The 12,037-nt window shown below is 41.9% G+C and overlaps 2 protein-coding genes across 2 annotated transcripts in view; one reads left to right on the plus strand and one right to left on the minus strand.

Moving 5' to 3' along the window:
* Positions 1-2,449, plus strand: part of LOC143029100 (iris-like) — an 8,717-nt gene extending 6,268 nt beyond the window's left edge. Inside the window, exons 4-5 of the mRNA XM_076191528.1 lie at positions 692-921; positions 1,564-2,449. Coding sequence (XP_076047643.1) covers positions 692-921; positions 1,564-1,839 — 506 coding nt within the window. The 3' untranslated portion in view covers positions 1,840-2,449. The remainder of the gene's footprint in view (positions 1-691; positions 922-1,563) is intronic.
* A 3,388-nt stretch (positions 2,450-5,837) lies between these two features.
* On the minus strand, positions 5,838-10,398 carry LOC143029102 (intracellular coagulation inhibitor 2-like; the record flags this gene model as incomplete). The annotated part of the gene is given in 3 exon segments (XM_076191530.1): positions 5,838-7,691; positions 8,757-8,983; positions 10,020-10,398. Coding segments are annotated over 3 exon segments (804 nt in total). The 3' UTR covers positions 5,838-7,418.
* Between the last annotated feature and the right edge of the window lie 1,639 nt (positions 10,399-12,037).

Consider the following 12,037-nt stretch of genomic DNA (forward strand, 5'->3'; position numbering starts at 1 on the left):
AATGAAGTAAAGGTGATGCAAGCTATATTACTAAAAGCTGGCGACAACCCAGTGAGACAAAGAATAATACCACCTTCCACACAAAAGAGGGTTCTCATAGACAGATAGGGTTACCCGAATTGCCGCGCAAGGACGGGATGCGAGTGAGGAGAGGCGACACCAAGAAGTTGGAGTGGAACTTCGGTGTTGTTACCCTCGGCCACTCTCCTCTCTTGTGTCCTCGGCATATATAGTCCATCACAATCTCCGTATGCAAATATGAGTCCAGAGTCACGTGGCGGGGACTACCCACGTGGTAGGCACTTAGTTCCCCGCCTGACTACGACGTAAGGTCAAAACACGGCCGGCGTGGGTGGCGCCTGACCACGACGCAAGGCCCGCGTGGGTGGCGCCTGACCATGACATAAGGTCAAAACCCGGCCCGCGTGGGTATGCGGGGTCAAGTAGGTATTTGTTTATCAGCAATCCTAGTGTGCCATCTAGTGCCGGCATAGGCCTAGTACGACCCACGTGGGCTGTGTATATACATACACACATAAAAGGTTCATGGGATATATGTCAAATGGGTTATCGATCCATGAAAGTGAAGAGAATGATGAAGTGAGAGAACATGGCACGTTCAGGTGAGTAAATGTTCCTTAAAGTAGCGAAAGAGGCACTTGGTGATTGGACACTGTCTCTGTCCCCGCAGGGAACGACATGCGCCTCGGCGCAGAAGTCCTCGAGCTCCCTTACCTCAACTCCTCAATCTCCATGTTGCTCTTCCTTCCGTGGGAGGGGTCCGTCACGGTAGACGAGGTCGTCGACCGCCTCAACTCCACCGCCCTCAATGCAACGGTCGGGGAACTCCAAAACAGCCGGATGATAGTCTTTGTGCCAAAGTTCAAGATGGAACAAACCCTGAGAAGTGGACTGCGAACGGTAAATTTTGGTATTTTGTAATTATTCCAAAGAGATATTCATGAAATGTATCAAAGTTAAAACATGCCCACGTGAATATACATTTACACAAACACACATGCACGCATGCACACGCATGCACGGACACACGCACGTACACGCATGCACGGACGTACGCACAAGCACGCGCGCACACACACACACACACACACACACACACACACACACACACACACACACACACACACACACACACACACACACATACACACACACACATACACACACTTACACACACACACACACACACACACACACACACACACACACACACACACACACACACACACACACACACACACACACACACACACACACACACACACACACACACACTGACACACACACTGACACACACTGACACACACTGACACACACACGCACACACACGCACACACACTGACACACACACACACACACACACACACACACACACACACACACACACACACACACACACACACACACACACACACACACACACACACACACACACACACACACACACACACACACACACACACACACACACACACACACACACACACACACACACACACACACACACACACACAATCATATTATTTTCTTTTCTAATTTTAGGCACTCCAAGAGCTGGGAATTACTGACCTATTCTCTGAGAACGTTAACCTTTCGGGCTTCACAAAGTCGGTAAGACTGGATGCCAGCGATGTGATACACAAGGCGGTCGTGATTGTGAACGAAGAAGGGACTGAAGCAGCCGCCGGAACGGGCATTTTTGTCCCCACCAGCCTACCACCTACCATTAGGTTCAACCGTCCCTTCGTCTTTCTGATCTTCGAGAAGACCGTCGGCCTTTCCCTCTTTAGCGGGATCTACAGAAGTCCTCCTGTCTAAGAGGCAGCCGAGAAGGTCTCAGGCTAAAGAGAGAAATAAGAAAACACGAGATCGGGAGAAAGACACTATCATCGGCCTTTCCCTCTTTAGCGGGATCTACAGAAGTCCTCCTGTCTAAGAGGCAGCCGAGAAGGTCTCAGGCTGAAAAGAGAAATAAGAAAACACGAGATCGGGAGAAAGACACTATCATCACACACACACACACGCACATGCACGCACATATGTGCGTGTGTGTATGTGTGTGTGTGTGTTTGAAGAACTCCAGAACGGCGTGAAATGAATGGAAGAAATACTGTCATTCTTTTATTCAACAAATCCTCCAACAGGAAAAATACTAACTCTTACCTGCCTTGTGGCTGGACGGAATTGTCCTTCCAGCTTTGAATTGCTCTACAATAGAACTGGTCAATGTTAAAACCAACTAATACATCTATGAATTCCCCTGGCTCCTGGAATGGTTGTGGATAGGACAATGTTTTCTTTCCATTCATATGTTCATCAATAAGGTAACCTTGATATTGCTTGTGAGTAGTTTATAGTTGTTTTTTTTCTATTCTGAAGATGAATCCTTGTAGCCGAAACTTTAACTAAAGCAAATGCAATTGGACAACTTGTCTTTAATCACCCTCCAGAAGAAATATATGTATATATATGTATATATATATATATATATATGTATATATATACATACATATATATATATATGTATATATATATATATACATATATATATATATATATTTATATATATATTGTACGACAAATTGAAGATATCAGCAAGATATTAGACAACAATGAATATACTCTCGTGTTCAAATCGCTGTGCGCTAAAAATACATGAGTATATTCATGACATGCATACACACAGACAGATAAGCACGTGCGTTGCCAGCGAGGACAACTGCCTAACACGCCTCCACGAGAGTCGAGGCTGGTGAGGATGTGACGGGACTAGAACCTAAAGAGGCCGATGTGTGTGTGTGTGTGTGTGTGTGTGTGTGTGTGTGTGTGTGTGTGTGTGTGTGTGTGTGTGTGTGTGTGTGTGTGTGTGTGTGTGTGTGTGTGTGATTCACCATGGTCTTGGATTACGTGTTGGACTCGTGATCGAGTTATTAACCTCCCGGATGAGAGCTCAGAGCTCGTATGACCAATCTATGGGTATTACTGTCACCTTATACGCACAAATACCCCCAACAACCCGCAGCGCAGCGATATTGAAATTATTTCAGCCCTGGGCGAGATTCGAACCCAGACCGCCGTAATGGCAGACGAGAACTCTAACCACCGCGCCACGAGAGAGAGAGAGAGAGAGAGAGAGAGAGAGAGAGAGTGTGTGTGTGTGTGTGTGTGTGTCTGTGTGTGTGTGTGTGTGTGTGTGTGTGTGTGTGTGTGTGTCCCAAATAATTTCCGACAGTTGCCCCGGGACTCGAACTGAAACCTTTTGCTAGACCAAAGCTCTACCCACTTAGCTATTGGAGCTTCAAAAGTCTCTAATTTGGAGTTGACCTAACTCCCGAAGAATCCAAGTAGACTGCTAACTGCTTAATTTTCACAGACACCCGAGCTCAATACATAACCAGTGGTAAAGCTAGTACGAATGCAATATGGTGCCCGCATACATTTCAAGTGCATTCAAAATATGTTCAATTTGGCAACTTCTCTATCAAGAATTGAATAGAATCAGCCAATATTTAACAAATAACGGCTTTACAATGATAGAAATCCATAGAGAAATTAAAAATTAAATGTAGAAATTCCATACCCTTCAGCGTAATAAAGAAATTTCGAAGAATAACATATTTTTCATCAAAATACAATGTCATCTGCTTATAGAAATAAGAAAACACTGAAGAAAATTATACATAAGAATTACAAACCGAAGAAACAAGAGGATACCCTAAACTTAATTATTTATTATCGCAACCACCAGAACTTCATCTCAAGTTATAAAAAAAGAACTTAGCACGAGTCAGAGACAATTTAAAACTTAGTAATGTCGTGTACAAATAGTCGTGCAAATTTAACAAAGACTGTGCATTTTGTAATGAAGAGTATATTGGCCACACAACCTAAACTTTATCACAAAGACTCACATATTATAAGCAAAACGGGGGAATAAAATCCTACATCACAAAAATACATCAAACTAACATTCTGCGGGAGGACCTGAATGAAAACACAACAATACTGCCAAAGAACAATAATAAAAGAAAACTAAAACGCATGGAAGCAGTATTGATAAGATATCACCAGCCAGAAAGAATTATCTAATAGAATGTGTGTGGTGCCTTGGAGCTGTATGGGACACCTCACGGCGCGCCTAGAGGAACCTAAAGAGCACCTCTCCCATTGATTCATGTTGTGTCATATATAACCACAGTTTGTAGTTTCTGAACATAGAATTACCGGAAGATGCCTAAAGTATAGGCGAAACGCTATAAGTTATACATTTGTTTTCATTTCCAAATTGACCATGGACTCATTTGGTAATGTTAGGTTCTCCCTTTCCCCTACAGATAGTAAGATAGCGAGAAGGATTAAAAGTATTAATAACAAGGCCATTAACGCCGAGTATGCTGTATTATTCAACAGAATATGTATAAAAAAAAACTTCTCCCTAAATTTATATATATATATATATATATATATATATAAATAAATAAATATATATATATATTTATATATATATATATATATGGGATCCATTGGGTGTTGTACATTTACTTTCCCGCGTTCGTATACTTCCAATTGTACTATCATAGTGGAGATGGGTTGAGCGCAAAATTTCATGTATGTGTATGTAACTCGAACATACAAATATATAGGAAAAATGTGCTGAATTTATATCTCTCTTGATAGCCTAGTTGGTAAGTCACTGCTGCACTTGTCATGAGTCCTGGGCAGTACCACATTTCAATTTCAGCATGCTGGCCTTTGATGGCTTAGAATTAAAGTGCATTGTGGTTGTTAAAATATATCTAATCACTAGGACCCATTCAGTGTTGTACATATATATATATATATATATATATATATATATATGTATGTATATTATATATACAGTATATATGTGTGTGTACATACATACATATATACACATGTATATATGTATATATATATATATATATATATTGTAATTTGGAAACAGTTTTATTAATGAGGACTCAATAATTTTTCTTTTGAAACTACAATGTGAATTGTATACTGCAGCTGCATTCTTCCAATCTATTCTACTGATCTAAAAGACTAGAATGGAGGACTACAGCTGATTTTTCTTGGCCGTATTTTAAAGAATTTTTATGTTCCTTGATTCTAGTGGGTAGATCACGTCCCGTTTGTCCCCAGTACACTTTATCACAATCGAGACATGGTATCTTATATACTCCGGGGTTGTCCTTCATCAACCCTATCTCCCAACTCCCTTTCCAACCCCGCTCTCTTACTCACCTCCTCGTTTCTCACTCTATCCAGCCTAGTAGCCCTTACCATACTTTTCAGGCATTCCATCTCAAACACATATAAACTCTTCCTCTCTTATGTTCCATGTTTCTGCCCCATACAGTGCTGTCGGCACAGCCATCCCTTCATACAATCTCCTCTTTGCATCCATTCCCAAATGTCTATTTCTCATCACACTTTTTAATCCCTCAAGGCATTTACTGGTTTCTCTCAATCTACATTTTACCTCCACCTCCATTCCTCCCTTTCCCGCCACATTCGCCCCCAAGTATTTAAAGCTATCCACTTCCTCCAGCCTCTCTCCCTTAATATTCACTTTCAATTTGTTGTCATCCTCTCCCCTTGTACTACATCTCATCACCTTACTCTTACCCACACTTATCTTCAACTTCCTTCTTTCGCACACCTTTCCAAACTCTGTCACTAACTTCCTTAATCCACCTCCTCGCTTCTCACTCTATCCAACCTAGTCTCTGCCCCATACAATGCACACAGGAACATTTGTTGTTGATATGAACCAACTAAAACAAACATCATGGTTATTTTTTATCAACATTTACTTGGGAACTATGAACACATTTTGAACACGTTTATTAAAGCATTATGTCTGGTTTTAGTGCAGTACAAAACACTTGTAAATATGGTCTTTTATAGCCATGACATCACAAGAAATAAGATGTTTGTCATAGGTTTCTTATACATTTGTGTGTGTGTGTGTGTGTGTGTATATATATATATGTGTGTGTGTGTGTGTGTGTGTGTGTGTGTGTGTGCGCGCGCGCGCGCAAGCGGCGGTGACTGACAATTCGCGATTTTTTTTCTTTTATTTTTTCTCTTAAAATTGCCATTTTCTCTGTAGTAGTTCCTTTGCTTATTCTGTCTAATCGAACATTTTTAAATACATTTCTTAATTCATAACCAACGAGATGAACGTCAGATAGGGTGGTCTCCCTGACTCTTTTCTTTATAAACCGCAAGCACCCTCACCTGGAAGTGCACACTCGGTGGGCTGACAGTCGGTTCCCGGACTGGGCCCAATATTTCTACCAACACTGTATTCTTCACACTATCTCACATATAGCCTAGTAACTGGTAACTGCTTTCCTTGACTGCTGGTGAAGCAAACAAGGTCATCATATTAAAACAACAGGGCAGGACTCGCACTACTGGATTTAAATTGGACAAATTTAGATTTAAGAAGGAAATAGGCAAGAATTGGTTTACTAATAGGATGGTCAACGAATGGAATAGACTTAGTAACCATCTAATGAACGCTGAAACTATCGGTTGTTTTAAAAAACGGTTAGACAACTTTATAGATGGGGATGACAAGTGGTAATGGACATGGAACTGCCTAGTGTAGGTCTTATGGTTTCTTCTAGTCTCCTTCATTCTTATGATATATTCTTATGTCCTCTTTTAAACCGGTGACATATAAGAAGGCCCAAGGGCCATTACTAGTTACTATCGTACTTTTTTTTTCTTTTTTTTTGAGTGAACTGCAAGTTTTCAGTCTAAGATACTCAGAGTTACAATTAATGTTATTATAATCGTGAACTGCTTATTTAGAAAATACTTAGTGATCTTATTCGGTTAGTCAAGTTGTTTGTATGATAACAAAGGATGGGGATGCTAGGGGGGACCTTGGATGATTAGGTGTGTTGCATTCAATGTGGTGGTTTGCTACGACTCGGGTGTGTTGTCATGCACATTAATTTCAACCTTCAAATGTTGCACACTCATCATCGTTCGTTTTCCATTATACAAGTTCTGCATTTTTCATTTATTTCTCCAATATTCGTAGTTTTCATCTATGCACAGATTTTCTGCTCCTTTTCTTCATGCAGTCTTTTTCAAGTGTGTTTTTCAATTCCCATTTTTTACACTTCTCTTCATCTTTCTCCCCTCGTGTCTCCCAGGATTCTCACTCTCACCTTCACATTTATTTATGCATTGTACGTACAGGTTCTCTACTCCTTTTCTTCATCGAGTCTTTTGTGTTTGTGTTTTTTCATTCCCCTCTTTTACACTTCTCTTCACCCTCTCCCCTCATACCTCCCAGGATCCTCAACCTTGCCTTCTCTAGCTCTTCTTTACGAAACTTCCTCAGTTGACTATGATCAGACCGGAGTTCTGTAGATCCCGGTGAAGAAAACAAGCCCAAGTCGCTTGTCGATGATCATGAAGACGAACGGACGGTTGAAGGAGAGACGAGGAGGAAGGCTGAGAGGTGTAATTACACCCGTGGCAGCTGCCGCTTCTGTTCCTTCTTCGGTCACGTCCACAACAGCCTTATGGACAATGTCGCCCGCGTTTCGGGTGAGTAATTTCGAGAATCCTGAGAGATTGCCGTTCCTAGAGAAGAGTTCCGTTATTCCTATGGCTCCAAGTGCCTGGAAAAGAGAAAACACGTGAACTTTGCATGCGCTTGTATGTACATGTGCTTACATATACAGTACAGCAAACAGGGTGTCAGACGTAACATCTCTTGTACAGCTGCACAGAAAACTATCGTTAGTAAATCACGCTAATCATTTTGACACAAAACAACGAAACAATTTGAGACAAGTTGAAGTCTCCATCGGAAATAAGATTATCATGTCATAGTGAATTCATATGAACTCCGGAACTATTATTCGATTCATATTCATTCAGAAGGAATTCGAACAATTCGAACCCCAGAAATACCAACCCTTCGGTATCATAAGGTTATGTTCATTAGCGAATGTTTCGACACCCCTACTAACGATATTTTTCTGTGTAGCTGTACGTTTAACCTACTAGAATTTTGTAAACACATCCATCTCAAACTGCGACAAAAGCAACAAAGTATATTTATCACATCACGATATTCTATTTTCTATACTGTTCTGCATCCGAGCCAGATATGGACCAAAAGGTCTCTTGTCGGTATGTTCCGCCTTTATAATCCTTTTTAATATAACGTGTAATGTTAGATTAGCATCTGGTTGAACACATTTTAAGAAATAGTCTAAGCGATAAACGTTTTATTTGGAAAAATGCTAAGAGTGGAGTCCCTCAGGGTTCCGCACTTGAGGCAGTTCTTGTTTGCTTACATTTCCTGTGACGTTTTACTTACTGCGGTGATCCTGTTATGTACAAGAATAAATCTAATGACGTCTTCTTTCATGACAGTTCTAATTCAGTCAGAAAGTACAAAAGACGAAGACTTACATCTAACGACTTCTTCTTTCATGACAGTTCTAATTCAGTACGAAGTGCAAAAGACGTAGACTTAAATCTAATGACTTCTTCTTTCATGACAGTTCTAATTCAGTCAGAAAGTGCAAAAGACGAAGACTTAAACCTAATGACTTCTTCTTTAATGATAGTTCTAATTCAGTCAGAAAGTCCAAAAGACGAAGACTTAAATCTAATGAATTCTTCTTTAATGACAGTTCTAATTTAGCCAGAAATTCCAAAAGACGAAGACTTACCGCTTTCAGTTCGTCCTCAAGAGACTGTTCCATCCTAAATCTTGGGAATTCTAATATCATACTCGTCTTGGAAAGACTATTGATTATCGTTCCCAGGGTCTGCAAATTGAGACTATCGACAACGCTGTCCACCGTCTTACCCGGCTTAGGCAAGATAGCCAGCATAGACATCGTAGACTTGGCGTATGGAAGTTCAAGGACTTCCACACCAAGGGTCGGGCTATCATCTGAGAAAAAAAAAAATGCTTAAACATTAAGACTTTCTAAGTCAACTTTAGACATCAACGCTCACCAGAGGCGTGGCAAAGTCATTCTTAATTATTCAAATAATCCCTTGTATCTTCTATAAACCATTTCCAGGAATCTATCATATGTTTGCTAGAAATTTAGAAGAGAGGAAGACTCTACTAACTTGTATGCGCGTGTGCGTGTGTGTGTGTGTGTGTGTGTGTGTGTGTGTGTGTGTGTGTGTGTGTGTAAGTGTGTCTGTGTGTGTAAGTGTGTCTGTGTGTGTATGTGTCTGTGTGTGTATGTGCCTGTGTGTGTATATGTTTGTGCGTATGAGTGTGTGCGCGCGCGTGTGTATGTGTGTGTGCGCGCGCGCGTGCATGTATGTGTGTGTGTGCCTGCATGTGTGTGTGTGTGTGTGTGTGTGTGTGTGTGTGTGTGTGTGTGTGTGTGTGTGTGTGTGTGTGTGTGTGTGTGTGTGTGTGTGCGTGTATGTGTGTGCGCGCGAGTGTGTATGCGCAAGCGCGCGTGTGTATGTGTGTCTGCGCGCGCGTGCGTGTATATATGTGTGTGCGCATGTGTGTGCCGGTATGTGTGAGTGTGTGTGTGTGTGTGTGTGTGTGTGTGTGTGTGTACACGTGTATTTATGTGCGTGTATGTGCACGAGTATGTGTGTGCGTACATGTGTGTACAGTATGTGTATGTGTATATGCACGTGTATATGAGTATGTGTGCGTGTGTGTGCGTGTGTATGCGTATGTATGCGTATGTATGCGTGTGTGTGCGCGTATTTATGTACGTGCACGTGTACGTGCATGTGCACATGCATGTGTACATGTGTGTAACTGTATTTGTACAGGTGTCATTGTTCTTAAATCCAACAATTCCCAATAATCTTATGTACATTCTATCTGACCTGATGCCAGGTCATTCCATTTCCTGAAACGCAATTAAAGGATAAACAATTCATAGGAGACAATAAACCTCTCATTATTTTCCCATTTGTTTCCAAACTACACACGATTGTATACTTACAGTAGTTGTAACGAGCAGAATCGGACATCATTTGAACTTTCCCAGAAGGGGTTAGGGTCTGCGAACTGCAGAAGAAATCCGCCGGTTTCGTGAAACGTCTGTCAAACGGATCCTCCCAAGCCCCCTTAAAGTAGACGGCGTTTACGAGGACGAGCAGGGCTCTGGCCACGTGGCTCGGCGTAACAAGTTCCCGGATGAGGCCTCTAGTTTCTTGACTCACGAAGCCGTTGATATCTTGAGCCACTGCTACGGGGTTCCTGAAGTCCGTCTCCCGAATGTCGCCAACTCTCGTCTCCGGAAGCATCGGTCAAGCTCTAGATTGTTGCTAAGGTACAATCGGTTCGCTTCGTTCAACTCAACTCCTGTTATCTTGCCAAGTCTGGACAAAAAATGAGCCAATTAGCTTCTGTGATATTTAGACGGAATGAGGGGACGGAGAGCGGGCGGAAGATAGGGATGAATGGAGAATGGCGGTGAATAGATAACACTGATGCAACGAAGGGAGGGGGGGGGGGTTAAGGAGTGGTTATGTATGAATGATATTTTCACGCAATCCAAAGGGATTTCTTCTCTCCCTCTCTCTCTCTCTCTCTCTCTCTCTCTCTCTCTCTCTCTCTCTCTCTCTCTCTCTCTCCCTCTCTCTCTCTTATGCACAAGGGGATGGATAAGGGGGGGGGTTCGCTGATCAAGAAAACCGGCGTTGCTGTAGATGTGCTGTGCCTTGCTGCATTCCTTCTGACCTGAGCAGAAGGAATGCTCAGGGGAGAGGGTGGTGGATGGGAGTTGAGTGAATGGGAGTGAATACTTGTGTTTCGACTAGGCTACCCTCCTTGCAGGGGGAAAAAAACCCTTGGTATATAGATAGATGGATAGCTTCTGTGTAAGAAATATCATGAATATAATGATATGCATGCACAGAGTCTAAAATAAAAAAGTTGAAAATATTTAAATAATGAAAGCAAATCAGGCGAGTAATGAAGTTAAGAAGAAAGCCATTGAGTTTATGAAGGCCCGTGGGGAGATAATTTTGAAAAAAAAATCCTAAGTGGAACAAAGTATAGCGAAAATATTATACGAACAATTGGGGTAGAGGACAGAGTATATTTGTGTTTGAATGACAACTGTGGGAACCAGACATTCGTCGACCAAATTAGAAAATTTTGTGTGCAAAGAGAGACTCAGTGGATGGGTAGTGACAAAGAGGCTGAGAACGAGAGAAAAAAAAATAGTACTGAAAACATAAATTAGAAGTGAGCAACAAAGTAATGAGAGGAACAGTAATCAAGAAGAACAGGAGGGAACTAGGGGTAGGGATGATCATCCATAAGGAACTAAGAAGAAAGGGAAACTGGTAATGGGTAGTAATGGGATGTTTGGTTCATACATTTACTGGTATCCATTGGGACTGCATCCCTCTTAAAGGGACTGCATCCCTCTTAAAGGGACTGGATCCCTCTTAAAGGGACTAGACCCATCTTAAAGTCACTGGATCCCTCTTAAAGGCGCTGGATCCCTCTTAAAGGCACTGGATCCTTCTTAAAGGCGCTGGATCCCTCTTAAAGGGACTGGATCCCTCTTAAAGGGATTGGATCCATCTTAAAGGCACTGGATCCCTCTTAAAGGGACTGGATCCATCTTAAAGGGACTGGATCCCTCTTAAAGGGACTAGATCCATCTTAAAATCACTGGATCCCTCTTAAAGGCGCTGGATCCATCTTAAAGGGACTGGATCCCTCTTAAAGGGACTAGATCCATCTTAAAATCACTGGATCCCTCTTAAAGGCACTGGAATCCTCTTAAAGGCACTGGATCCCTCTTAAAGGGACTGGATCCTTCTTAAAGGGACTAGATCCATCTTAAAGTCACTGATCCCTCTTAAAGGCACTGGATCCCTCTTAAAGGCACTGGATCCCTCTTAAAGGGACTGGATCCCTCTTAAAGGCACTGGATCCCTCTTAAAGGCACTGGATCCCTCTTAAAGGCACTGGATCCCTCTTAAAGGGACTGGATCCCTCTTA

The sequence above is a fragment of the Oratosquilla oratoria genome, chromosome 10 (assembly GCF_046742065.1).
Source record: "Oratosquilla oratoria isolate Oo_2021 chromosome 10, ASM4674206v1, whole genome shotgun sequence".
Classification (NCBI taxonomy): domain Eukaryota; kingdom Metazoa; phylum Arthropoda; class Malacostraca; order Stomatopoda; family Squillidae; genus Oratosquilla; species Oratosquilla oratoria.